Source organism: Camelina sativa, chromosome 15 (genome assembly GCF_030686135.1).
Source record: "Camelina sativa cultivar CO46 ecotype springtype chromosome 15, ASM3068613v1".
In the NCBI taxonomy this organism is placed as follows: Eukaryota; Viridiplantae; Streptophyta; class Magnoliopsida; order Brassicales; family Brassicaceae; genus Camelina; species Camelina sativa.
The window spans coordinates 9,366,410-9,392,867 of record NC_141894.1 but is presented as its reverse complement, the minus strand read 5'-3'; the positions used below and the strand labels follow the sequence as shown (position 1 = coordinate 9,392,867).

At 35.2% G+C, this 26,458-nt stretch overlaps 7 protein-coding genes across 8 annotated transcripts; 5 read left to right on the top strand and 2 right to left on the bottom strand.

Annotated features, from left to right (window-relative positions):
• The first annotated feature begins 697 nt into the window (after positions 1 to 697).
• Positions 698 to 4,169, top strand: LOC104746249 (autophagy-related protein 13b). 2 transcript variants are annotated; one of them, XM_010467681.2, is made up of 4 exons: positions 698 to 1,132; positions 1,416 to 2,801; positions 2,891 to 3,072; positions 3,584 to 4,169. In XM_010467681.2, exons 2-4 carry the CDS (start codon positions 1,455 to 1,457, stop codon positions 3,948 to 3,950), a joined length of 1,896 nt encoding a protein of 631 aa, XP_010465983.1. In that variant the 5' UTR covers positions 698 to 1,132; positions 1,416 to 1,454; the 3' UTR covers positions 3,951 to 4,169. The 2 variants fall into 2 exon arrangements, with proteins under 2 accessions (XP_010465983.1, XP_087344501.1); XM_087488375.1 differs by having other exon boundaries at positions 712 to 1,132; positions 3,589 to 4,169.
• A 47-nt stretch (positions 4,170 to 4,216) lies between these two features.
• LOC104746250 (uncharacterized) lies at positions 4,217 to 5,790 on the top strand. Its single transcript, XM_010467682.3, has 2 exons — positions 4,217 to 4,607; positions 5,329 to 5,790. The coding sequence occupies exons 1-2, from the start codon at positions 4,425 to 4,427 to the stop codon at positions 5,563 to 5,565; spliced, it is 420 nt and encodes a 139-aa protein (XP_010465984.1). The 5' UTR covers positions 4,217 to 4,424; the 3' UTR covers positions 5,566 to 5,790.
• Positions 5,791 to 5,908: 118 nt separating this feature from the next.
• LOC104746251 (putative serine/threonine-protein kinase WNK6) lies at positions 5,909 to 9,453 on the top strand. Its single transcript, XM_087488376.1, has 8 exons — positions 5,909 to 6,114; positions 6,691 to 6,782; positions 6,972 to 7,009; positions 7,188 to 7,415; positions 7,510 to 7,730; positions 7,873 to 8,030; positions 8,126 to 8,546; positions 8,629 to 9,453. Exons 2-8 carry the CDS (start codon positions 6,696 to 6,698, stop codon positions 9,180 to 9,182), a joined length of 1,707 nt encoding a protein of 568 aa, XP_087344502.1. The 5' UTR covers positions 5,909 to 6,114; positions 6,691 to 6,695; the 3' UTR covers positions 9,183 to 9,453.
• A 42-nt stretch (positions 9,454 to 9,495) lies between these two features.
• LOC104746252 (large ribosomal subunit protein eL30z-like) lies at positions 9,496 to 10,204 on the bottom strand. Its single transcript, XM_010467685.3, has 2 exons — positions 9,956 to 10,204; positions 9,496 to 9,849 (listed from the first exon to the last, which is right to left on the bottom strand). The coding sequence occupies exons 1-2, from the start codon at positions 10,080 to 10,082 to the stop codon at positions 9,638 to 9,640; spliced, it is 339 nt and encodes a 112-aa protein (XP_010465987.1). The 5' UTR covers positions 10,083 to 10,204; the 3' UTR covers positions 9,496 to 9,637.
• LOC104746247 (protein TONSOKU-like) lies at positions 10,185 to 17,426 on the top strand. The gene is made up of 18 exons (XM_087488374.1): positions 10,185 to 10,742; positions 10,836 to 11,636; positions 12,146 to 12,322; positions 12,525 to 12,616; positions 12,923 to 13,021; positions 13,161 to 13,896; positions 14,018 to 14,147; positions 14,363 to 14,479; positions 14,710 to 14,810; positions 14,887 to 15,007; positions 15,118 to 15,230; positions 15,311 to 15,422; positions 15,551 to 15,655; positions 15,740 to 15,806; positions 15,892 to 16,012; positions 16,103 to 16,270; positions 16,453 to 16,570; positions 16,665 to 17,426. The coding sequence occupies exons 1-18, from the start codon at positions 10,374 to 10,376 to the stop codon at positions 17,198 to 17,200; spliced, it is 4,083 nt and encodes a 1,360-aa protein (XP_087344500.1). The 5' UTR covers positions 10,185 to 10,373; the 3' UTR covers positions 17,201 to 17,426.
• Positions 17,427 to 19,775: 2,349 nt separating this feature from the next.
• LOC109129215 (protein IDA-LIKE 4) lies at positions 19,776 to 20,673 on the bottom strand. The gene has a single exon (XM_019236954.2). The coding sequence runs from the start codon at positions 20,411 to 20,413 to the stop codon at positions 20,135 to 20,137; it is 279 nt and encodes a 92-aa protein (XP_019092499.2). The 5' UTR covers positions 20,414 to 20,673; the 3' UTR covers positions 19,776 to 20,134.
• A 1,190-nt stretch (positions 20,674 to 21,863) lies between these two features.
• LOC104761858 (uncharacterized protein At4g04775-like) lies at positions 21,864 to 22,781 on the top strand. Its single transcript, XM_010485002.3, has 2 exons — positions 21,864 to 22,332; positions 22,433 to 22,781. Exons 1-2 carry the CDS (start codon positions 22,159 to 22,161, stop codon positions 22,730 to 22,732), a joined length of 474 nt encoding a protein of 157 aa, XP_010483304.1. The 5' UTR covers positions 21,864 to 22,158; the 3' UTR covers positions 22,733 to 22,781.
• The last annotated feature ends 3,677 nt before the right edge of the window (positions 22,782 to 26,458 follow it).

Below are 26,458 nucleotides of genomic sequence, written 5' to 3'. Positions count from 1 at the left end.
TGACTAAAGCTTCTCGGATATTTTTTTACTCTGTATTTTACAAACTTTAACTTTAGTTATACGCAAAACAAATCACCCTTACTTTAGTCAAAAAAAAATCACCCTTACTTTGCAGGTAAAAGATTTTGTCATTTTTGGATCGTAAAAGCTGTGAGATATGATAATCTTTTAGCACGACTGATTTAACCATAATTTAATTAGCTTTTGGTTTACATTCAGCTTTAAAAATATATATATATATATATATATTTGACGCTATCTCATATCTAAAAAGATATATTTAATAATTTCTTTGTTATTTGTTGCATATTTACATTTTTTTCTCCATGGCACATTAAAAAACTTGTTTATCTAACAAAATCATTTAGTATATATCCTCACATCTGATGAAAATGTCAAAAAAAAAAAAATTGCAACAATTTCTTGTAGTCAGCTGGCAGTTGCCACAAAATTTTCTTTAAATTATTTTGCTAAATAACATTAAGCATTTCATATATTAATAAAAACTCTAAATATAAACAAATTTTAATTTTCGATAAGGAAAAGAGTAAAATTTTATTTATTTATGGATAGTAAGTTAATAACATTCGACACATAATAAATTTCTGTATATTCCTAACTTCCCTTACCTACGAAGGACCTGGCTTATGGGTCCCACTAACAAAGTTAAAAAAAGTTATATACTATTAAATTTTGAAAAAACAAAAAATTAAAACAAAATCGGTAGAAGAAAATTTAAGTAATATTAAAGTGTGTATCGAACGAGTCACGAAGGAAGAAGAAGATATCAAAATCATCGTCTCTGAAAAAAAAATAAAAAACTAGAAAAGTAATGAAATTTTTTAGAATGAACATAATCTGATATTAATGATGAAAAACCTCGTTTGATTTTTTTTTGAGAAATCATGGGTTTGTTTCTGTTTCGTCTTCCATAGTTTTGATTTCAAGTCTGAAAGACGAAAGCTTTCTTTTGTAATCCAAAGTTTTGTCCTTTTTTTGCTTTTTTCGTCTTTAGGGTTCTTTCAATTTTGCCGTTATTAAAAAAAAAAACCAAAAAAACAAAAACAGTGAACAAGTTCGAAGAAGACGAAGTTAATAAGCAGCGACACAAGCTAACGAAGGAGACGATAAGGTACTAATGATACTTACTACTGTACAAGTTTTTGTATACTACTACTTGCTCTGTTCTGGGTTTTAGGTTTTTTTTTATTTTTTATATAAAGTTTTTACTCTTTGATTTTTGTTAATTTAGATGGATTTGATGATCGAGAACTACATAGATGATTTCTGGGTTAATCCTCGAATTATGTGTTTTTTTTTTTACTTGAGATTTTGTTCGATTTGATCAAATGCGTAATTTTAGTAAAGGTTACTGATTTTTGTATCAATCTTTGTTTATGGTTTTGAAATTTCAGGAACAGTTCGCTCAATTGATTGGTTTGTCTAAAAGAAAGATGTCATCTTCACACAACAGGAGTAGCAACAACAACAATTCAGAAGGTGCTAAAGCAGAACAGATCATATTTGAGTTCTTTGCTAAAAGCCTTCACATTATTCTAGAATCAAGGACTCCTTTTATGTCTTCAAGGAATTTTAGTGGTGAGCAGATGATGTGTTCCCCTTCCTCATCTTCTTCATCTTCCTCCAGTGTGAGGCCTCGTGACAAATGGTTCAATCTAGCTCTCAGGGAGTGTCCTGCTGCGTTAGAGAGTTTCGATATAGGTCGTAGAAGCACTCTTGAACCTTTGGTTGTTGATGTGGTTCTTGTTGTGAGGCCACTTGTTGGTGGTGATCAGATGAACTTGTCTGGTAAAAGAGAGCTTATCAGGAATTTTTCAGGGAAAGAGTATCAGTCGTCTGGTTGGAATTCTGATCAAGATGAATTGGGATTTGAGACTAAGAACGAGCAGATAATTGAGAGATGGGTGGTTCAGTACGATAATAGGAAGATCAGGGAATCTGCTACTACCAGCAGCAGGAGGTCAAGCAGTAATAAGTTGCAAGTGATGTATAAGAAAGCAACTCTGCTGCTCAGGTCATTGTTTGTGATGGTTAGGCTTTTACCTGCTTATAAGATTTTCAGGGAACTCAATTCCTCTGGGCAGATTTTCAAGTTTAAGCTTGTTCCTAGGGTCCCTTCTATAGTTGAGCCATTCACTCGCAGAGAAGAAGCAGAAATGCAGAAGTTTTCTTTCACCCCGGTTGAGACTATCTGTGGTAGACTTTGCTTATCGGTCTTATACCGTTCTCTCTCAGATGTCAGTTGCGAACACTCAACTCCTATGTCTCCAACGTTTATAACAGATTATGTTGGAAGTCCCCTTGCTGATCCTTTAAAGAGGTTCCCTTCCCTTCCTCTTTCATATGGCTCGCCTCCTTTGCTGCCATTTCAAAGGCGCCATAGCTGGAGTTTTGATCGTCACAAGGCGTCTCCACCTTCTGTTTCTTGCTCACCATCGCCTACACGCTCGGATTCACATGCATTGGTTTCACATCCTTGTTCCCGTAACCTTCCTCCTCACCCTTCTGAGATGCCCACTGGTCGTAGAAAGGAAAGCTACGCAGAAGAGTATTCTCCTTATCAAGATTTCTCCCCTCCTCCTTCTCCTTCAGCACCTATACAGGCCGTCTCAAGAGGCATCACACGTACTGAAAGTGCTCCAGTGAGAATCCCAGCTCCGACTTTCCAGACCAAACAAAACATTGTGGCGCCTTCTCCTCATCTAAAATTGTCGAGACACACTTCTTTGAAGCCTGTGAGAAACTTTGGTCCTGGTGAATCTGGATCAGCAATAGACAAGGTAAACGTACTCCACATGTCTTATCTTTTTATCTTCTCTGTGGATCATGTGACTGAACGAGTAAAATTGTAAATTCATTTTTCTTCCAGCTGTTTCTTTGTGGAAAAGATGACTTTAGGAAGCATTCTGGAATGAGGCTGTCTTCCAACAGCTCACCGCGGATATCATTTTCCCGGAGTTCCAGTAGATCTTACCAAGACGATTTTGATGATCCTGATTTCCCTTGCCCATTTGATGTTGAGTATGATGATATTACAGATCGTAGTAGCAGGTATTGTCTTAAAAACCTTACATCTCTCATTGTGTCTTTTCCACTTTATCTACAGCCCAAGCATATGATATGTAGTTCTATGGCGTTTGGTTCCCACTGTTCTTTCGAAGTGCTTCCTTCGAAACCAATTGAGTTTCTACATAAGTGATTTGCTACCCCTGGCCTCTATATACTAATCAATACGGCTTGAGAAGCTTGTTTGTGTGTTTTTTTTGCTTTGAGCTTTAAACAGCCATTAAACGCAAATGATTATCGTAGTGCTTCTGTATTCGTGTAGCTTCTATCAGTTTTGGCATATTCGTCTGCTGATCTTGTACAAAGAAGATATAGAACTGTTCTGTAGAGAAACCAAGAAATCTAAACTATTCACTATTACTAGTATCATGATTTTTTGTTGGAAATAATCACTTGAATGGTTTGCTCTCCGGGATCCTGATCCAGTTCTTAAGACTTTTGTTTTGTAACTGTTTCCAGTAGAAGAAACTGATTTTGCTTAACTGCCTTGTTTAAGACCAGGGTCGTTCGACCACAGAGGAGACATACATGAGCCACTCGAGTCAAGCGGGTCATTCCCAAAGAAGTCCCAAGATGCTGCAGTTGGTGCCCTTGTGAGAATGCTGAAGAAAGCTCCACCTCTGAGACAAGACGTCTCTGAATCTTCCATACCTGAAATCTGTTGGAACAACAACAAACCAGCACGGGCTCAGGAGATAGCAGTCACGTCAATCACAGCGTCGGGGATTGCTCTGGCCTCAAAGACAACAGCTGATGCTATGGAAGAGTTGAGGACTTACAAAGAAATGAAGAACCATTTGTTGCTTAGTCAATCCACATCAAACCCTTCCTCGGTTACTGCTACTTCACCCTTTGATGCTTGATGTTTCAAAACCTTGACCCATTTTGGGTTTCGTTATTGGTTTTGGATTTGGGTTTTCATATAATGTGCGTATATGTAAATAATATTAAGCTCTCTCTCTACTCTTTGGATGATATTGTGGTCCATGTAAATAAACTTTTGTACCCATAAGCAGAAAATTCCATGTAAATAAATGGTAAACATATACTAATGATAATGATGACTTTAATGATTGTAAACATTAGAAAATCTTTTACAGTATTTGGTTGTTAACTTCTATGAAAATATAAAGCTTTTTACAATTTTCTCTTTGTGTTTATATGAAAATAAAATTAAAACACGACGTCGTTTGAGGAAATGTGAACTTTGGTGGTTACTCGACGGCGAAGTTGTGAAGAGTAAAAACCCTAATAAACCAACGAAACGAGAGAGAGAGAGAGAGAGAGAGAGAGTCCAAATCTAATCTCTTTGTCGTCGGAAGAGGAAGATCAGAAAAATGCCGCTCTACGACTGTATGCTGCTGTTTAAGCCAATCATCAGGAAGGAAGGACTTATCGAACTCGTTGCGCGCATCGGGAAACACGTTTACAGCAGAAATGGTGTCCTCACGGAGGTCAAATCCTTTGGCAAGGTCGAATTGGGTTACGGTATTAGGAAGCTCGACGGAAGACACTATCAGGTTATTCAATTGCCTTAGGGTTCTTACTCAATTGATGATTTTTATTATGAGTCCCGTAGTGTTTGCCTAGATCAAAGTGTTTCTCAGGCCGATTAGGATTTAGGTTTTGCCTTTCGAAACCTTATCAATGCTCTGTGTTTCACATCTTTCTGATTGATTCATATTGATAGCTAGATTTGAGGAAAACTATGCAGTCATTGTACTTCAAATGCTAGCTACGATCCTAGAGTGATACTTGTTTCGCCTTAGATAGTATTGAATCAAAATTCTTCAGATTTTGTTGAGACACTATGATTCTCGTTTCTTTTGAGAGCTTGATTGGCTTTGGATCTTCACATTGGAATAATAAAGCTTGATTTGAATTTTGTGATTTCCACAGTAACTTAGTACAAACAGTCGCAGCTTCCGCTTCAAACTGCTTCTGTTCATAGACAATTTGGTTATTTGTAGAAACATATATTTGAGCTACGAAGGAGGATATAGGATGTAAGTATGTAACCATATGTTTTTGAGAGTATCTGTACTAGCTTTAAACATTAATCTCCTAATGTCTCTTTGATAGAATCTGTAGATAGTGAAAACTTGAGCATGCTTCTTTGTTAGCTTCTCTTTCTCTCTCACTAATCTGTAGAGTTACTGGTTTGCTTTGTAACATTGTCTGCCCTGGAGCTTTGAGGTGTGTGTATATGACATAATGATATATGGGGTGAAATACTTGCAGGGACAATTGATGCAGATAACAATGATGGCAACTCCAAACATGAACAAGGAGCTTCACTACCTCAACAAGGAAGACAAACTGCTGCGTTGGCTCCTAGTTAAACACCGAGACATCACGATCGGACAATCAGAAAAGGAAGTTAATCTGACTGATCCTAGCAGACTTACTAATGGGAGCTTCTACGATGAATCCTCAACAGACGAAGATGACGACAATATTTTAGGGTTATCTCGATGAGGAGAAAGATCATTTTCGTTGTAATGTCTGTCTACTCAGAGACCAAATCTTCATGAGAGTCTACTTCAATGGTTATTTTGACTTTTGGTTTACAAGAAGTGTGTGGTAATGCGTTTTTGCGCAGGCAATGAAATAAAATTATTGACTTATGTAATACTAGTGTTTAGGTAAATTGAACTAAAATTTTCATTTTCATGTTGTTATAAAGATTGGCTATTTTTCCTAGTGGATATTTCAACGTCAGCAATTGCGTTGAGAAACGCAAAAAATTAAATGCCACGTGTATTGACACGTCATGTTTCGCGTTTCTCTGTTTTTAGAAAAAGGACTTGAAAACAAATTTAGTTTTGGGAAAAAAAAAAGGGTGGTGGGTGGTGTTGTTTCGTAAATAAGCTTAGAACAAACACTTGTTGTATTTTCCCGTGTCGCTGCATCTTCCCTTCATCAATCGATTTCTCTCAATTAGGGTTCTAAATTTTTTTCCGTGTCATTGTTGTTCATCCTTGTCCGTCTCGTCTCAATTACAGAACCAAAGCTCTGTTTCTCCAGGTAGAAATCAATACGTCAGAATCATATAAATAAAAATAAGTTTTACGCGATTTCATTACGCTTTTTTTCGGGCGAGAAAATAATATTTTCATGGTGTGTTTTTCTATGTTCTTCATATGAATGTATGCATTGACGTGAATCGGTCTCCCTTTTTGAATATGCTCATGTGTGTATTTTTGTTTTTTTCTCCTATCAAATTTTTGAAATAGTTCATATGGTAATTGTTTATGCTTGTGTCTAATGTAATTGTTGAGGGAATTTAATCTGGGAAGAAGAGTATTACCTTATTGGATTGTGTTTTATGCAAATGATGTCATGATCCTAAATTTTGACAAGCTTCTTCACTTGGATATGATTGTGTTTTGTTTTTTTTTGTTGTTGTTGTTTGGTCTGAGCTGATTAATAAGTTTCACAAAAAAAGGTTTCCAGCTGAAATTAGATTGAAGGTTGTATTAGCGTGTGGATATCTTTTTTTGTCATTGAATATTCTCATGTTGCACTCGAAAAGAATCCATGGAGTTTTTTAAAGATTCTTTGTTTTTTGTTTTTTGGGTTGTTTCTGCTGTATGCTTTTAGAAAGAATGGATGGTTCAGACGATGCTTCCACACTTCATGAGCCTCCTGACCCTGAAGTGCTTGAAGTTGATCCAACTTTTCGATATATACGGGTATGAGACTGATCTCTGTAATTATATTTTTTTCTCTATCTGTTTAGTGTTTTACCTTTCAATCGGTACATAGTTGATACTATAAGGGGAATTAAGATTCACATCCCCTTTGGCTTGTTTTACTTCTCAAATGTTAAGTTTTGAGTCATATTGTGTGGTTTAACCAATAATAAACTGTGGACCTTTCAGTATAAAGAGGTTATTGGAAAAGGCGCATTCAAGACTGTGTATCCTTTTCTGTTTGTTTCATTATTAGTTTCTGAGACTAAGAGTATTTTTGATGTAACAAGCTTCCTAGGAATATACTCATATCATGTCAGTGAAGTTGCTTTTAGGAGAGAAAGAATATATATTTCTGTGTTCTGTATAATTTCTTGGTTTATTACCTTAACTTAAGGACATCAGTTATAAGGCATTCGATGAAGTAGATGGGATTGAAGTCGCGTGGAACCAAGTACGAATAGATGATGTTTTGCAGTCTCCGAATTGCCTAGAGAGGCTGTATTCCGAAGTGCGTCTGCTGAAATCATTGAAGCACAGTAATATCATTAGGTTCTATAACTCATGGATAGATGATAAGAACAAGACAGTTAACATAATTACTGAGCTATTCACTTCAGGGAGCCTCCGACAGTATGTAACTCTTGTCTTCTGTGCTTGTTTCCCGTTCTTTTTTGTTTATTGTGGTGATCACTGCTGTGGATTTTTAAGCAATCTTTTGTTTCAGCTACCGTAAGAAACACAGGAAGGTGAACATGAAGGCAGTGAAGAATTGGGCGAGGCAGATTTTGATGGGTTTGAGATATCTTCACGGTCAAGAGCCACCAATTATACATCGGGATCTCAAATGCGATAACATTTTTATCAATGGAAACCATGGAGAAGTGAAAATAGGAGATCTTGGTCTAGCTACTGTCATGGAGCAAGCTAATGCCAAAAGTGTCATTGGTATAGTTTTTATTTCCTGCTTCTTGATGTTGCTTACCTGTTCACATTTTCTGCAGTTATGATCACGCTATGTTCTTTGTCTGTTACATTTTGATTCGTCCTTCTTTTGGGTTAAACTGAAGTGTTACTATGTTACCAACAGGAACACCAGAGTTTATGGCACCCGAACTTTATGATGAGAACTACAACGAACTGGCTGATATTTATTCATTTGGGATGTGTATGTTGGAGATGGTGACATTTGAATACCCATACTGTGAATGCAAAAACTCTGCTCAGATATACAAGAAAGTTTCATCGGTGAGTTAGCAACAAAGTGTATATTTCACATAATTCCTGTGGTGAGCTTATTGACAAGATTTTATTAACCAAATGTGGTTCTTGGTGATTTCTAGGGAATAAAACCTGCTTCACTCTCTAGGGTTCTAGACCCAGAAGTAAAACAGTTTATTGAGAAATGCTTGCTTCCTGCAACGGAGAGGTTATCAGCAAAAGAGCTTCTGCTGGACCCTTTTCTTCATGTCAATGGTTTAACAATGCACAACCCTTTGCCACTTCCAGACATTGTAATGCCCAAAGATGGTGCGTTTGGAGATCGTTGCCTTATGTCTGAAGGCCCCCCTACAGCACGGCGTAGTAAACCCATGTCTATAGATCTCGATGAAGACAACCTGCCTATTGTTACTTTTTGCGACACCTCAGGATCCAGGTGTATTGAGGTTAGACGAGCAAAGAGAGGGAACTTCTTTGTCCTCAAGGGTGAAGAAAACGATGAACAGTCTGTGTCGCTAATTCTTAGAATAGTAGATGAGAATGGTGAGCGGTTTGGTTCAGCTCCAGTTACATATCTATCACTTTTGCGTTCTGAGACTTAAATATAACTTGTTTTGCGTTGTAGGACGTGTGAGGAACATTCATTTCCTGTTCTATCAAGAAGGTGACACTGCTTCTAAGGTGTCGAGTGAAATGGTTGAGCAACTCGAGTTGACTGACCAGAACGTCACGTTTATAGCCGAACTGATTGATATATTACTTGTCAACATGATACCGACCTGGAAAACTGATGTCACAGTCGATCATCTCATCCACTCGCAACTAAATCATAACTCAAGAAGTCAGCAGCACGAAGCCAAGACCGCCCAGAGACAAGAGGAGACTACTTTTCATGATGCCAGTGAGTCGATTAGTCACTCGTTGAACTCGGATTTCCCACGATCTGAAGATGAAGATAAGCAGCAATGTGTCGATTCTACCAATGGAGAAAACGGGAGCTCCAAACAAGAAGCAGAAGAGGCAACCGAACCAGTAAGTTTGGAGGAAGAAGAAAGGTTAAGACAGGAACTGGAGGAGATAGAAGCTAAGTATCAGGAAGAGATGAAAGAGGTAACAAAGAAAAGAGAAGAAGCTATAATGGAGACGAAGAAGAAGTTGTCTGTGATGAAGTTGAAGTAAGCCAAAAAGCACAACAATTCATTACTTCTTGTTTTTTCACCTCTGTTATTTTGTTGGTTGTTGAAGAAGAAGCTCTTCGCTCCCTGAAAGTGTAGAAAGTTTGCTACAGGATGAAGGGTTTCTTTTTGATAATTGAGTTTTAGTTTGGTCGGTCGTTTGATCATATGATGTTAGAAAATGTCGATATTACTGTCAAGTTCATTTGAAATTAAACAAATGTGTAGTATGAACATTTATCTAGTTACTAACCAAGCATTGGAACAAGACCAAATTAAGCATTTCACATGTAACAAATCCACAAAGAGAGACGAAATGATGTAATAATTTGACCATTGAGGAGTTTTAGAAACCAAAGAAACCTAACATTGAGTCTTTGAAGAAGAACACATTGCATAAGAAAGCAGAGGTAGAACAACATGGCAACATCATAAAGAAATCGTCAAAATGAGAATCAATCACTGATCACTAGGGAGTGCCTTGATGATGTCAGAATCACCAGGATCGACGATGCTGAGGCAAGAGACTCGGAAGTATTTACCACAAGCAGTGCCCAAATCAACGTTGTTGCCATTGTAGTGATGAACTCCAACTTTGGCAAGCATAGCGTAGTACTCAATCTCTGATCTCCTCAACGGTGGGCAATTGGCTGAGATCAATATCAGCTTACCTAAACAACCCCCAACAACAATAATTCAAACCATTACTACTCATCCTTAACTACGAAGATTGATCTAATCTCTCACAAAATCTAAAGGGTTTTTGAAAATTTGTACCTTTGGAGATGCGAAGGGATTTGAGAACAGATTTGTACCCGAGAGTGTACTTTCCACTCTTCATCACAAGAGCCAATCGGCTGTTGATTCCCTCATGGGACTTCTTCGTCTTCTTTGCCGCAACCATTTTCTCTCCACCGGGATGATTCAATTCGCCGGAATCTTCAAGAAGAGCTCTTCAAGTTCAACAAGCAGAAGCGATGCGGCCGCGTGAAATGAGAAGTTATATAACCGAGAGACTTCGAAACCCTTAGGGTTCTTTCTTTTTTGCTACATGTCTGGATTCAAAGCCCAAGGCCCAATCTAAACTCCGACCCAAGCCCTAAAAAACTCATCAGATTCAGGGTTTAGGGTAATAATTGTCTGAGATTACCAAATTTACCCTTGACTTTTTTTGGCGGCATTTCTAAGGATTTTGATGGCATTGGCACCAAAAAAAAATGGATTAGCGAAATTGGAGAAAATCAAAATCATTAAAACTTCGAGAAATCTGAAAATTTGGAGAAATCAACAATCGATGATGGGTCGAATGGATTTAGCAGCGGCGAAGAGAGCGTACCGGAAAGCGAAGGAAGTGGGTAACAGAAGCGAAGAAGCGAAATGGGCGAACAATGTCGGCGATATACTCAAGAATCAAGGAGAGTACGTTGAAGCTCGCAAATGGTTTCGGATCGATTACGATATCTCCGTCAAGTATCTACCTGGGAAGGATCTGTTACCTACTTGTCAGTGTCTCGGCGAGATTTATCTCCGTCTCGAGGAATTCGAAGAAGCATTGATTTATCAGGTAAAGCCCTCTTTTGATTTCATCTTATTAATTTTGAGTTTCAATTGGGAATCGAGGAATTAAAAAATGCTGCAAAAATTGGGAAAATTACAGAAGAAGCATTTAGAGCTTGCGAAAGAAGCTGATGACACTGTGGAAAAGCAACGAGCTTGTACTCAACTTGGTCGTACCTATTATGAAATACTTTTGAGGTCTGAGGATGATTGTGATGCCATCCAGAGTGCTAAAAAGTACTTTAAGAAAGCCATGGAACTTGCTCAGGTTCTCAAGGAGAAACCACCACCTGGACAGTCTAGTGGGTTTCTTGAGGAGTATATTAATGCACATAACAACATTGGTATGCTTGACCTTGAGCTTGATAACCCTGAGGCGGCTCGTAGTATTCTCAAGAAAGGGCTGCAGATTTGCGATGAGGAGGAGGTTAGAGAGTATGATGCTGCTCGTAGTAGGCTTCATCATAACCTTGGAAACGTTTTTATGGAGCTGAGAAGTTGGGATGAGGCAAAGAAACATATTGAGATGGATATCAATATCTGCCATAAAATTAATCATCCTCAAGGAGAAGCCAAGGGGTATATCAATCTCGCTGAATTACACAACAGGACGCATAAGTACGACAATGCACTTTTGTGTTATGGTAAAGCTTCTACTCTAGCGAAATCTATGCAAGACGAGAGTGCGTTGGTTGAACAGATTGAGCAAAATATCAAGATTGTCAAGAAATCTATTAAAGTTATGGAAGAATTGAGAGATGAAGAGCTTGTGCTTAAGAAGTTGTCTGCAGAAATGACTGACGCCAAAGGCACTTCGGAGGAACGAAAGTCTATGCTTCAAGTGCATGCTTGTCTTGAACGTCTTATTGAGAAGTCTAGCATTGTATTTGCATGGCTGAAGGTTAGTTTTATTTCTTTATCATTCCTTGCTTTTCAATCCCAACTCTCCATACCATGTTTACATTGTTTGAAAAGTTTGCTGTAGTTAGAGTTGTTCATCTTAGTGTTTTTTAATGATGAGTAAGTACTGTGAGGTTTTCCAGACTTCAGAAGGGTATGGAGTAGGATAGATATGCTATTCTCTTAAACAAAGTCAAGTTTTGTGAAGTTCGGCTATTGACACTGTCTTTTCAGATCAGTCATGAAGACTATATTATCCAAGGATTACTAAAGTTTTGTCTCTCAAGAAACATATCTTTTAAATGGTGAATCATATTTTAGTTCTAAACTTGCTAAAATAAATTTATTATGTTTATTCTTTATCATACGGATATTGGGCAATGTATGATCCAAGTCTCTGCGCCACAGTTCCAGTGACAAATAATATAGTTCTGAAAGTTGAAGTAGGAAACTACTACTTAATCTCTGTATGCAACTAATAGGTCGCTACTTATTCTTTGAATGTCTTAGCATCTTGAATTTTCAAAAAGGAAGAAGAAAATATCAGACGAACTCTGTGACAAGGAAAAGCTGAGTGATGCCTTCTTGGTTGTTGGAGAGTCTTACCATAAGCTCAGAAATTTCAGAAAGTCCCTGAAGTGGTTTAATAGAGGTTATGAGGGATACGAAGCAATCGGTAATCTGGAGGTAAGATTTGTTTGCTTGCACGATTAATTGGAAATTGTTATATTTCACTATTTTTATCATAATTTGTTCACAGCACCATAAATAATTGATGAGGCCTCTACTAGATATATTTGGTGTGAAAGGGGAACACTAATTGTTCCTATTTTGGGATTTGTCAATATTATAGCTTTTCTTCGTTCTCACTTATGGTGGTCTCTTGTAGGGTCAAGCACTAGCGAAAATCAATATAGGTAATGGTTTGGACAGTATTGGCGAATGGACAGGAGCACTCCAAGCATTCGAAGAGGCGTACAGGTAGATCCAATTATTAGTAATCTATATAAGAGAGCCCTTTATCAAAGTTTGCATTTTAAACTGCTGAGTAATTATGTTTGTGATTCAAGTAGTAAAACCCCTACTTATGAATCTTCCTTAAGAAAATGACAATTCCGTTTAACATATGAATGAAGATTTAATCATCGTTAAAATTTGAAGGAACGCTTAAAGCAGAGAAAATGTAAATGTGAACGCTCATATAGACGTGAATGCACACATATCTCATGCTAATGCTAAGTACTTAACTAATGGTCTTTTTGGATTTGTTCTCATGTGATCCTGCAGAATTGCTTCAAAAGCTAATCTTCCTTCAGTTCAGCTTTCTGCACTGGAACTAATGCATTATAGCCATATGATGAGATTTGGGAATGCTCAAAAAGCCAGGTAACCTTCACTATGGACTATGTAGCCACTGGGTAGAATATATATATATATATATATATATATATATAGAAACCAAATATGGTGTAAGGTTTGCAGTTTCAAATATTTTATTTGTCTCATAGATTATTCTACTGTTTAGGGATTTAAAGGACAAAATACAAGATCTGAAGGAGTCAGAGCATGCTGAGAGAGCCGAATGTGGTACACAAGAAGAATGCTCTGAAACCGACTCAGAAGGGCATGGGAACATATCAAATAATAGGCCAAATGCATGTAGCTCACCAGAACCCCAAACATCAAATTCACTTAGATTAGAACCGTTAGCAGATTTAGATGAAGCGAATGATGACGTGCCACTAATTTCATTTCTCCAGCCTGGAAAACGTCTGTTTAAAAGGAAACAAGTTTCAGGAAAACAAGATGTTGATACTGATGAGACTAAGAAAGATTGCTCTGCAGTAGCAGACTCTCAGCAAACAGTTGTTGGTCGCAAGCGTATTCGTGTAATCCTCTCTGATGATGAAAGTGAAACCGAATATGAGTTGGGATGCCCTAAAGACAATTTTCACAAAGTTCCAACGCAGAATGAGGAGGTTTCTGAGGAAAGTATGTATTTTGATGGTGCTGTTAATTATACGAATAATCCTTCCATCCAAGATAATGTAGAAGAAGGTTCTTGCTCGTATACACCTCTCAATCCCAATAAGGTGGCTCCAAATGTCAGAAATTGTAGATCTTTGAGCAATAATATAGCTGCTGAAACTACTGGTTGTAGTAAAAGAGGATCTCAATCTGATGTTGGTGACTCCAACGGCTCGCATTGCAAAACTGGAGCTTCTCTCGTGAACTTACACGCTTACTCAAAAACTGAGGATGTGAGCAACTGTGATCTGGTTTTGAGTTATCACTGATTATTCTAGATTGGATAGGGTTGCATTTATTTATTCTACTTCGTCCATTCTTCTTTATGATATCTATATTTTTTACTTGTTGCAGCAAAAAATAAGAGTTGAAATTGAAAATGAACACATTGCTTTAGACTCCTGTTCTCGCAATGATGAGTCTGTGAAGGTGGAACTAACTTGCTTATACTATTTACAACTTCCTGACGATGAGAAATCAAAAGGTATGTGCACATTTTTGTTTCCTCAGCAAAAGTTTAGCTTGAATGCATGATCTCAGATCCCCAGTTAGGATCAATCTCTATAACTCTTATCTCATGATTAATAAAAGTTTTTTTTGCATTTTAGTATCATTTTCCTTGTTCCCTAGCACATTTTTCAGTAAATTTTTCGGCTGTAAAAGTTGTTTGAATCTTTGAACATCCAATTTGCTATTTAGGTCTGTTGCCGATCATTCATCATTTGGAATATGGTGGAAAAGTTCTGAAACCATTGGATCTACATGCGGTTCTCAGAGGTGCTTCTGGAAATGTTGTTATTGAAGCTTCTGTTAAAGGTAAGTATATTCTTGGTACAAATGGGATCTCATGATATTTGACTGAATGATTATCAAGCTGATCATCACAATTTTTTTTTTTTTTTGCAACAATTTCATCACAAGTTTGTTCTCACTTTTTAAATGATTGTGGCTGAACCGCTGTATTGGTTTTATAGATTATGATCATTGATTATCTCCTCTTATTTATTTAATAAGGCTGAATCAGCTATGTAATTAACTTGTTTCAGGTTGGGTTCACAAGCGCCTGATGAAACTATACATGGACTGTTGCCAGAAGTTTTCAGAGAAACCCAGTATAAAATTGCTTAAGAAATTATATATTTCGGAGGTGAGAATAATTTCCCAAATTTGCCGGTTAATGGACAAAATAGTTTTAAAATGGTTATTTCGTTGTTTGTTATCAGGTAGAGGATGATATCAATGTGTCAGAATGTGAACTGCAAGACATATCAGCTGCTCCGTTATTGTGTGCTCTCCATGTCCACAATACAGTTGCTATGTTGGATCTCTCTCACAATATGCTAGGTGAAAGTTGTTCTTTGACGTCTTACTTAGTTTAAGTGAGTTAGTTGGTTATATCATTAAAAAGTACTAGGAAATTTGAAAGTTTTATATTTCGTCTTATTGGTTGTTAGGGAATGGTACAATGGAGAAACTGAAACAACTTTTTGCCTCGTCAAGCCAGATGTACGGTGCTTTAATTTTGGATTTGCACTGCAATCGATTCGGTCCAACTGCTTTGTTTCAGGTACACTACTAGGCTCAAAGCTAGAAAGTTTCACATATTCATGGGTTATTCGTATTGTTTAATATACTCCTCTCTACCAGATCTGTGAATGTCCTGTGCTGTTCACTCGGCTTGAAGTCCTCAATATGTCCAGGAATCGACTTACAGATGCATGTGGATCATACCTGTCAACTATTTTGAAAAATTGCCGGGGTAGAGTTTCTTTTATTATTTTGCTAATTGCTCTGATGGTATAAAACCAGTCTAGTGTTAGATTAACACTATTAACTCTTATCTTCCATTCACTGGCTTACCGTAATGTGTCCCCTTTTGCTTTTTAGCACTTTACAGCTTGAATGTGGAACATTGTTCACTTACATCAAGAACAATCCAAAAGGTTGCTGATGCTTTGGATTCAGAGTCAGGACTTTCGCAACTCTGTATAGGTAAACTCTATAATTTGTTGTGTACATTCAATTTTTTTTTCTCTCTTTTGAGGTCGCTTAAGTTGATGTATCCATATATGGCAGGTTATAATAGTCCTGTTTCGGGGAGTACTATTCAAAACCTCTTGGCTAAATTGGCTTCTCTAAGCAGGTTAAAAAAACAAAGCTGTTTTTTTGTGTTATCTTTTCCACTAACGTAAATCGATCTAACACCATCATATGTTAAACCACTTCAGCTTTGCAGAACTGAGCATGAATGGCATAAAGCTTAGTAGCCAAGTTGTTGATAGCCTTTCTGCATTTGTCAAGACTCCATCTTTGTCAAAACTTTTGGTTGGCAGCAGTGGAATAGGAACGGTGATGATATGCTAAACACTCAAATTGAATTCTTATATTATGATATCTGCATCCTTTTTCATCTGACGACGCTGTACAAATTTATTCTAGGACGGAGCTATAAAAGTCACTAAATCGCTATGTTATCAGAAGGAAGAAACTGTGAAACTCGACCTTTCATGTTGTGGACTAGCATCTCCTTTCTTTCTTAACCTCGCCCAAGATCTAACATCTTGCATTCTTGAACTCAATGTTGGAGGAAATTCAATCACCGAAGAGGTATGTTTTTGATGACCTCAGCATCTTAAAGCTCTTTTTTTTTCAAGTAGTTCCATCTAACTAAAACTCTGTTGAGGATGGAGATAGACCATGCTAAAGAATTTTGCAATCAGTAGTCGTGATTCTGTAAATCACCTTCATCCAAATTCCTGTCTTCTCAATGTATAACAATATTGAAACAGGGAATCAGTGCATTGGGGATGCTGCTTATGAATCCTTGTTCAAACATAAAAGTTCTGACTCTAAACAAGTGTCATCTAAAGCTCTCAGGAGTTCTATGCATAATCCAAGCACTTTCAGGTCTGAACTAAAATATTCCATAAAATCTCTTGCTGTAATTGCTATTAAACCAAAATTTTTCCCAATTTTGAACCATCAACTACACGTTCTGCAGGTAATAAGAATCTTGAAGAGCTTAATCTTTCCGAGAATGCTAAGATAGATGAGACTTTCTTTGGCCAACCTGTGAAGGAAAGCTTAAAACTAGGGCAGCATTTACAAGGAACATCTGAATCTGTCACTTCCATGGACAAACCTCAGACAGTTGAAACCAGACACCATTGCCAGAACCCGGGCAAAGAACAAGAGTTATGTGAAACCAATATGGAGTGTGATGATCTCGAAGTTGCAGACAGCGAAGATGAGCAACCAGAGGAACAAACTGCAGCCTCTAGCAGTCTAAGTTTACCACGCAGGAACCATATCATCAGCGAACTTTCAACCGCTCTTGCAATGGCTAACCAGTTGCAGATTCTGGACCTAAGCAACAATGGGTTCTCAGTTGAAGCCTTGGAAACATTATACATGTCATGGTCGTCATCAAGCTCGCGAACTGACATCGCCCGAAAGCATGTGAAAGACGAGATTGTCCATTTTTATGTCGAAGGAAAGATCTGTTGTGGAGTCGAATCATGCTGCAGAAAGGACTAAAGATCTTCCTTGTCTGAAACTTTATTTACCAAAATAATTGAGTATTCAGAGCGTGTCAGTATCTTGTACATATTGATATGACACATTTGGGATATCGGCTCTCTTGTGATGTGTAAATGCTGAAGTTTAAGAGTGTATTGTATTCTTTTATCTGCTCATATAATTACTGATGTTAATTATAAAAGTGTGGAACTTTAGAGAAATATTTATAAATTTACAAGGCAAAGATTGCTTTTGTTTACGTTTACATTTTGGTTGTGTGAGATGTACTCATCCTCCTTAGTCCTTACACTACCTATTTGTCTATCTGCAGTGCTTGGCTGCAGCCGCCACCGCAACCTCACAACAACCTTAGTTTGTGACTTCATCTTAAGTGCTTTTGTCTTTTGAAATTTTTGTTTGCACAAAAAATAAAATACCTTCTTAAGTTGTTAATTAAACAAACAATTTGTATGATTGAATTAGTTGCAAAGTCTTTTTATGCATTGTAGCACGGATACTCTCTATGGACGGGATCAAGCTTCTTTTAAGCCAATGCCTACTCTTTAGGAGTTGAGACACAACAAGTGTTTCAATATGATTCTAATTCTAGTTCTCTTGACTATTTAAATGTTGCGGTAGATTATTCTTAGGAAGGTCTTATGTCAAATCCTCGGAAAAATCGTTTCTCTGTTAGAATCTTCATAAACCCATCTGCTTGTACATGTTTCTAAGACAACACTGGTGAGTTTATTTGTTTGATACTGTGAACAATGAAGAGTGTACAGAGTTTGTGAGCTCAAATCGACGCAACCAATCTTTTTTGTTGCAGGGATTTGTCAAACAAAATATCAAAAAGGAAATGAACTCGATTGCTTCACATTACAGAGTTTAACTGATTTTTTAAGTATTTGCCCAACAAAAAAAAAAAAAACTGATTTTATAAGTCATGCCAACTCGACCGTACAAATCATTTTTTACTCTCTGGTCCGGATTTCTACTAAATTTACAATGGGGAATGTAGAAATCTTAGGAATGAACTTTTCATAACCAAAATGAAGAATTATAGATTCTAATCACTTAAACATTACAACTTGATAACTTCTGTTGTAGTTTAACATCGATTATATGTTAAAAGATTTGGTGGATACGAGGCACATATAGGAGTGATCATCTTTATATCTATTGTATGTAGCAAATTTAAAATTTGTGTTATTAAGAAAAGCAGTGATTAAATAAGGTAAAGTTTAAAGAAAAGCAGTGGTTAATATTTCTCTTAGTAAAGTGATATAATAATGTTAATAATTGAGAAGGGTACACATACGTGTATTTGTAATTTTAGAATCGATTGCGGAATTATCGGATAATAATATGCTATTTCTTTTAGTAAAACGTGTAATAATACCATTATCCTCATCATATTCTACAAATCATGCGGTGTTGGCCATTTTCTCTTCCAATTAAAAGAGTCATCATTTTTCATAATTGTTCGAGATATAACTAGATGGTGATATTTGTAAACGTAATTTAAGATAACAAGATAATTAATAAACTAATTTTATGCAAACAAAAAAAAAAAGAAATCGTAATCTTGGTTAAAACTTTAATTATAGAGTTTTGGTGTACCTTTTCATTGTAGAGAGGGAAAAAGTAGGATTTTTAACATTTTTATGCATAAGAACCTTCGACGAAAAATTAAGCCTAACTTTTTTGTTAAAAACGGCACATCTTTCGGCTCCGTATCTTTTGTTGTATATGATCTTTATGACTCTATGATATACTATACTTAATCTTAATCATGTTCTCCATTAAACCATTAAAAAACCTTAAAGTGAAAAATGTATTTTACACCATACATCTAAAAATTTTACGAAATTAACTTCAATTTTAGTTGGTAAAAAAGGTCAAATGTAGTTTTTTTTTTTTCTTAATTAGGAGTTTGTGTTTTGTCCAGTATAATTCAATGTAATTTTAATGTAACGTTAGTCTAGCTGAGAAAATAAAAGTTGTCACAAAAAAAGAATATATAGATATCACTGTAGAAAATTGAAAACGAGTGTCAAATCAATCCCCGGGCGTGGCGGGATGGGTTATTGGACACTCTTTACATGACGAAGGCTATTATTATTTTTACGTTTTTTACGTTAATAACCCAACCTTGCGTGACTTTTTGGACTATCTTTTTCACTCTTTCTATCTTTGTTTTATTATTCAATATTTGACAATATAAATAGTAGCTTCATGCACTGCCTATATATATTTAGCTATCATTTGATAGTGTAGTATTTAGTATATTATATATTCTTTATATAAAGTAGTGTGACAAAACAAAACAAAAAAATAGTAGTCTTAACAAATTTTTTAGAGACATATTTTTCTTCTTTTCATATCTCATTGGTTGAACAAGTAAAAGATGACCCATGGTGTTCTCTAGACGGTAATGAAGTTGTTGGTCTTTCTTTTTGGACTTTATAAAAGACGATGATTTTCCATTTTTAACCAATTAAACTTTATAAAATGAGTCTTATCAACAGCTTTGATATAATTAGAAATCAATAAAATGATTAATTAAATGAAGTGGGGAAAAAAAAACAGATAACAAATTAATTAGGCATTGATGAAGTAACGAGATTGTTGCATCTAATATCCCGTCTCGTAAACTTGATCATTTACATATACAAAACAACAACAGCAAAAATGGAAGAGTGAGAATAATTAACAAAGCACAAACCTAATCACAATATCTCTCACTTCTACTCCAAAATAGATTACATGCAAACCAAAAGATCGAGGAACAATTAAAGGGGTCAAACATCTGAAACCCTAATTTCATGTTAAAAGCAAACATCAGAGACCGAGATGAATGGTCTTGTACTCCTTTTAATTTGTGTATGAGTGCATAGATTACATATATTGTAGATATAGTAGCAGGTATATATGAGAAAGATCGAGTGATCATGGAGACAACCATGCTTGAATACCAATGTCGTTGTGCTTTCGTGAAGGAGCAGAAGCTGGAACAGGGAAGTGTCTTGGAAATAATCCTAAGAAATGGCCTCTCCTCATCGTGTTGTTGTTGTGATCATAATTAGGGTTTCTGTAGAAAACGCTTGATGACGAGAATCTCGAGGCGTCACAGTGGTGGACAAAGAAGAAGCAGAGTATCAGAAGAAGAAGAGATTGTGGGTTTATTGATAATCTTCTTCTCCAATATTGTGGACGCGTAGGAAACATTTCTTGGTTACAAATCTGAATTCCAGAGAAGGAGATCAATAGAGATGTTTTTGTTTGGTTTCAGTTTTGGGGAAGTGGGTTTTTGTTTTTGTTTTTGTTTTTGGAGTGTTGTTGAGGATTTTGGATGGAGTAAAAGATGGTAAGTAGTGATGAGATCAGCAAGCAGGCTGAGACTTGAGAAAGAAAGAGAGAGATGAGCTTTTGAAAGCAACCCCTTTTGAATAAGTCTAACTTTGGCTGGAACAATTATAATGGCCAATAAAAGTAAATAAAGGTAAGGCAAAACTGAACATTTCATTTATTGTATCTTATATGATCATCCATAACCATAAAGAGAGAGCAAATAAACTAAAAGTTTCTTCTTTTGCGTGGAAATTGTATATTTTCTTTATTTCAAAATTTTTGAATATATATGTTATATGGATTTGGAGTTTATTCTTTTTTATACATGCAGTGTCAGGTGGACCGGGGGACATGAAACAACAGATTATAATTTTCAAACATTAAAGGGAGAATAGTTTTAGTTACTTTATCATTTATTTCCCTTGCAATATGATACAGTTTTTTTTATATTTAAAAAAACTATTTTTATTAACAAGTTTTTGAAAAGTAAATGTCCACAATCTCTCTTATTAGGTCTGAAGTTAATATTTGATAAATAAAAAGAAGCAATATTCTGTGAAACTCCACAGAATATTTTTTTACAAAAACAAAAACAAAATTCTAGCTAGTACCCGATGCATACGTTAATTACACAACGGTTTATAATACAGTATATATAAAAAGAAAAATGTTGATGTAATGCATTGAAAGGAGGAGTGATTTATTAAGAAAAGCAAAATATATATGGGATGGTCAATGAAGAAGGTTTTTGGGTCCCCAATTCCCCAAAGTTCAGGTGAAGAAGATGGAAAGTGGGAACAACTTCCTTTGTACTTTGATATATTATATTCTCAGTAGTCAGCATTGCTTTCTTCATTGTCTTTCGATTTTGTTATTAATTGACGTTTTCTCATATGGTTAGTGTCACTTGTAGAGAGACTGGTGCAAGCCAACCATTTGTCCAAATTACTTTATTCATCAAGTTTGCGGTTTGAAGAATGCTACGTTTTGTATTCTATACTCTACAGATAAAGCTGGCAAGTTATATATAAATACGACATCCATGTGCGTAATCAATCTTCGTCTAAATATGTATACGAAAAGATGGAAATTAAAAGCATAATTGCTTGCACTGTATTTTTTGCTTTTTAAAAAATTGCCATCAACATAATTGCACTGCTTTGACAAGAAAAAAGCATAATTGCCATGCTTTTGTAATCATCAGATATATCAAGCCCATTCGAATGGGCTTGTATAGTTCCCATTATGGTTACTTACATGACTTTCGTAATAAAAATTTCCATTCTTTTTATGGCACTTTACTAAAAGTTTTTTGGGAAAACGTCCTGGTTCCCCATGAGAACTATGATATCGTACCAGATGGAGCCCGATCTTTACCCCCGTCCCAGATGGCTCTCATGAAATTCTTCTCAATCTATATACCCATATATCGGGATGTTATCGGTTTAAAGAGTGAACCGATACGATACCGTTCATACCAAATAGAAAACCAAAAATAAAACCTGACTGATGTTAATAATCCGACCCGAGACGATACATCTATAACACATCTATAACTCCATTAAAATCCCCAAATCCTCAAACCCTAAAAGCATAAAATTCTTAAATCGATCTTTGCAACCATGAGTACCGTTTCTGGAGGTTCGAGTGGTTCATCAAATGTTCGACAAAGAGGATTCGTCGTTGGCGTGCCTAAGAGATGCTGGTGTGGGGAACACATCGTGGCAAAGAATTCCAAATCCGAGCCTAATCCTTCTCGGAGATACTTTCGATGTCGAGAAGCAGCAGCAAAGAAGGTACTATGTTATGCTTTGTTTGATGTAGACATCGACCTAATCCAAATCCGAGCCTAATCCTTCTCATCAATTTTCATTGTATTCTATGATATAATGTTAGCTTGTGAACGATAACCACATCTTTAAGTGGGTCGATGAGGCATTGTTGGACGAGGTAGCAACATTGGGTGTTCAATTTGAGAGAGTAAAAGAAGAGATGAAAGAGCGTACAATAGAGACATTGCAAGAACAGAAGCTGAAATTTGAGAAGATGCAAATGGAGTTCGAAAAAGAGCTTTGTGAGAGGGTTGAAGAAGTTTTGTTGGAAGCAAAAGCTGAATTGCAATGTAGGATGAATAAGAGTATAATTGTATGTGTTTTCGGTTTTATGATCTTGTTTGCTCTGTTTAAGCTTGTATGATGAGCTATTGTAAACTATTGTTCGGTTGTAATCTATTGTTGTTCGGTTGTATGCTCTGCTTTATGCTCTTGTTTGTTTTGGTGTTGAGTGTGAACTCCTGTTGGTGTTGCTATTGCATTTAATAAGATAAGACATTCCACATTTCATAAAAGGCAGAACATGATGAACACATGTTCTGAAAACAAGCAGAATGATAACGTTTTGAAATCATGTTCTCAACATGATCACAGACCAAAAACATAACCCTACTAGTCTATTCGACCAAAATACAGATCCAACTAGTCTCTTAAACCAAAAAACAGACCCCTACTACCATAATCTTCAATATTCAGGCTTGTGAAAGTCCTCCACCACCTTGAGATAGTCCTCCACCACCCTGAACAACTTCTCCTCCACCAGATTGAGAAAGTCCACCACCATCTTGAGAAAGTCCACCACCTTGAACAACTTCTCCTCCACCACCCTGAGAAGCCTGAAAAACCGCAAATTTCAAAAAATGAGAACAAGAGACTCATCTTGAGAAATAAAATGAGAAAAAACCGATTAAGCATATCGACGTGAAATTCATCTCGATCCTCTCCTTCTTCATCGTACTCTCGTTCTCCAACACCATCTCTTTGCCCAATACCATCTTGTTGCCCAAAACCAGATCGGATTATTAAATCCATCGATTCAATTTGAGAAATCGATGGTGAAATTTGATTTTCTAGGGTTCGTCGCGAGAGAAAACAAAAAAGAGGTTAAAATGTGATTTTAGGGATTTCTCGGTTGAGGGTTATGTTTCTAATCGGGTCAAAATCAGGTTTTAATCGGGTCGAAATCAGGTTTATTTTGGTTTGTAAACTTCGTCACTCGGTTAATCAAATAGTAAACCAATTAAACCTATAGCAATGGTGAAATAGATGATATCTTCTATTCTCATGGAGATACAAAACGTAAATTACAGATATATGGGTATATAGATTGAAAAGAATTTCAGGAGAGCCATCTGGGACGGGGGTAAAGATCGGGCTCCATCTGGTACGATATCATAGTTCTCATGGGAAACCAGGACGTTTTCCCAAGTTTTTTCATCCAAAGTATCACAAATGTTAATATACTCATGAATGTCTTGTATTTTTTTCATAATTATTATCAGCATTTCTTTTTGATACAAGTAACATGAAATTCCGCATCGTTTGAGATGTTTTGTTTCAACTAGCAGAATTTAACTTAAATGCATATCGATACCTTTCTTCTCTCCAGAATCTAAACATTATTAATCTAGATCCAAATTTTTTTATTTTTACCAAAAAATCAACTTAGATAGACACAAAGTAAGTACAAGACACTCCTCGTGTTTTGATATACACAGTATAGGATTAAAACGTGTTTACTAAGACGATATTTTATAAAAATATCATTTTACATTTAGTTAATAAGAGTTTAACCAATCATAAAAGAATGTGCACAACACAAATAGTTACAATATATTTAACACATTTAATTTTGCATACAAACTTGCAAAACATCCTGTAAAACAAAACATAATAAAAACTCTACAACTTTCTATATAATGAAACCTGAGGGATCCGTCCACGGAGTGCCAATGCGTACAACACGTTTACTCAAAAACTTGTAGTAGTATTAGTATGTATATCCCACATGAGCAAATACCTTCTCCTACGTTCGAAATCTTGTTTTATTTTATTGTCAATAATCCTTACAATTATATAACTCGAATCTCTTGATTAGTTGATTATGTAAATGTAATCCAAATCTTCCCGTATATTGAGGAACAAAAGGATGATCCTGATTCCATGATACAAAACAAAAGTAAATTGTTATGAAATTATATGTAGTCGCACGCGAATGAAAATGAATTATCATTATTCCTATGTTACTTTGCGGTTCCTCATTTTACTCTCATCATCTTCCTTAATTACCCGTAGCGTGTGAAAAATCTTCATCATTAGCATTTTATTATCATTATTCCTCCTTTTATTAGTAGTAATGAGTATAAGTCCCATGAGTATAATACCGTCTTTAATTACTCTTTGAAGTGCGAAAAAAATTACTAATAAATTTGAATGCATAGCATTCGAATATTTCAGTCCACTTTGTAGATTAGGTTTTAATCAATATTCAGAAAGAACATGTTATATACTTATATGGATGTTCGGAGACTAAAGTTTGTTTAGTCAATAAATCATCAATGTAAATCACTTTACTTAATGTTATATCTTCATACAGAACAAATACAAAAAACATTATTCTTATGTATATTTATGAAAAATAAATAATTTCTTGCATTTTAGAAATTAGATTGATACATATATAAACACTATAATGTCTAGCCATTACAACAGATCACTAGCTCCATTGTATATGCAAACACATATTTTATCATCAAAACAAAAAAAGATGTCTAACAAATTATCCCTTAAATATTAATAGAGAAATACACTCCTGAAAAAAATCGATGTGTTTCTGTGCACTTTTTAGCAAAATGCCCTTAAATTTAAAATTTAATTATATTACCATGCCACTATATTTTTAAATAGAATATTTAACTAAATAAGAATTAGATATGTCATCATTTTCACACAAATTTAAATATCACATAGTAAAACTAATTAAATAATTACATACTATTTTAACGTAAAATTTCAGTAAAATATACTTACAAATATACAAGTCAAAGTTATATTTATTTCTTAAAATCAATATAAGTAAAATATTTGAAAAGGCTATAAAAACATATCATTTAATATAAAATTATTAAAAAATATAGAACATATAGCTTATTAACAAAATCATATAAAATTGAAATGTTCTTTTTATGTTAGTATTATTACCATACTAATTTAAATAGTAAGCTTTCGATAGTTATTATAATTAATTATAAAAAATAGTATATTACCCTTGAATTATCTACTCATTAAAAGAAACTTAATTCCCAATAAATATAGATTTATATATATTCATAAATAAAAATAAAAATAACAACAAATAAGGAGATATTGTGATGTGTGATTATTTTAATATATCTGAGTATTTAAACTAATTAATCTCAACATTTAGTGTGATTCTTGATTAAAAAAATGGAAATATTGATAACCGAATAGGAATCCTCTATATATTAATAGAAAATCATTCTTGAAAAAATGATGATATGCCGTCACCAGAGAGCTCGAAGCATATTTTAGCAAATAACTCTCATTGATTATACTAATTAGATGCCACTATAGATTTAAATCAAAATTAATTACATAAACTAAAACTATTTGTAGCCATTTAATTTGAATCTATATTACTATTCTTTAAAAAAACAACAAATTATTATTTTTTAATTGATAATCATTCATATTTTATTAAAATAAAGTTCATACAAATTTTTCCATCACGTTAAAATTCTTTTCTACATTTATATATTTCACGGGTGAAATGTATTTTTACACAAAATAGTCACAAATTTGGATAATAATAAAAAATTAGTTACATATTTTGTTTTATACAAACGAATCTTATATCTCAAATAATAATTTTACTCATTATAATTTTATTGAATCAATTTATCGGCACTATGTGCGGGTTGTTTACTTAGTATTTTGTTATATACAAACATTTTTATCTTAAATAATAATTTTATTTAAATCGATTTATCCCGCACATAATGCGAGTTGGTAGTATCTAGTATACATTATAATTGTATATTCATCTGTGTACTTAGTCCTAGGCATTCGG

What these genes read in the sequence shown, in the direction of transcription:
- LOC109129215 (XM_019236954.2), bottom strand. Translation starts at nt 20,413, where the DNA reads ATGTTTCCTACGCGTCCACAATATTGGAGAAGAAGATTATCAATAAAC.
- LOC104746250 (XM_010467682.3), top strand. Translation starts at nt 4,425, where the DNA reads ATGCCGCTCTACGACTGTATGCTGCTGTTTAAGCCAATCATCAGGAAG. An exon ending in TCGACGGAAGACACTATCAG is followed by an intron (nt 4,608 to 5,328) that starts GTTATTCAATTG and finishes AAATACTTGCAG; the next exon opens with GGACAATTGATGCAGATAAC.
- LOC104746251 (XM_087488376.1), top strand. Translation starts at nt 6,696, where the DNA reads ATGGATGGTTCAGACGATGCTTCCACACTTCATGAGCCTCCTGACCCT. An exon ending in CAACTTTTCGATATATACGG is followed by an intron (nt 6,783 to 6,971) that starts GTATGAGACTGA and finishes TGGACCTTTCAG; the next exon opens with TATAAAGAGGTTATTGGAAA. An exon ending in AAAGGCGCATTCAAGACTGT is followed by an intron (nt 7,010 to 7,187) that starts GTATCCTTTTCT and finishes TAAGGACATCAG; the next exon opens with TTATAAGGCATTCGATGAAG.
- LOC104746252 (XM_010467685.3), bottom strand. Translation starts at nt 10,082, where the DNA reads ATGGTTGCGGCAAAGAAGACGAAGAAGTCCCATGAGGGAATCAACAGC. An exon ending in ATCCCTTCGCATCTCCAAAG is followed by an intron (nt 9,850 to 9,955) that starts GTACAAATTTTC and finishes GGGGTTGTTTAG; the next exon opens with GTAAGCTGATATTGATCTCA.
- LOC104746247 (XM_087488374.1), top strand. Translation starts at nt 10,374, where the DNA reads ATGGCATTGGCACCAAAAAAAAATGGATTAGCGAAATTGGAGAAAATC. An exon ending in AAGAAGCATTGATTTATCAG is followed by an intron (nt 10,743 to 10,835) that starts GTAAAGCCCTCT and finishes GGAAAATTACAG; the next exon opens with AAGAAGCATTTAGAGCTTGC. An exon ending in AAGCAATCGGTAATCTGGAG is followed by an intron (nt 12,323 to 12,524) that starts GTAAGATTTGTT and finishes GGTCTCTTGTAG; the next exon opens with GGTCAAGCACTAGCGAAAAT.
- LOC104746249 (XM_010467681.2), top strand. Translation starts at nt 1,455, where the DNA reads ATGTCATCTTCACACAACAGGAGTAGCAACAACAACAATTCAGAAGGT. An exon ending in CTGGATCAGCAATAGACAAG is followed by an intron (nt 2,802 to 2,890) that starts GTAAACGTACTC and finishes TTTTTCTTCCAG; the next exon opens with CTGTTTCTTTGTGGAAAAGA. An exon ending in ATTACAGATCGTAGTAGCAG is followed by an intron (nt 3,073 to 3,583) that starts GTATTGTCTTAA and finishes GCCTTGTTTAAG; the next exon opens with ACCAGGGTCGTTCGACCACA.
- LOC104761858 (XM_010485002.3), top strand. Translation starts at nt 22,159, where the DNA reads ATGAGTACCGTTTCTGGAGGTTCGAGTGGTTCATCAAATGTTCGACAA. An exon ending in GAGAAGCAGCAGCAAAGAAG is followed by an intron (nt 22,333 to 22,432) that starts GTACTATGTTAT and finishes ATATAATGTTAG; the next exon opens with CTTGTGAACGATAACCACAT.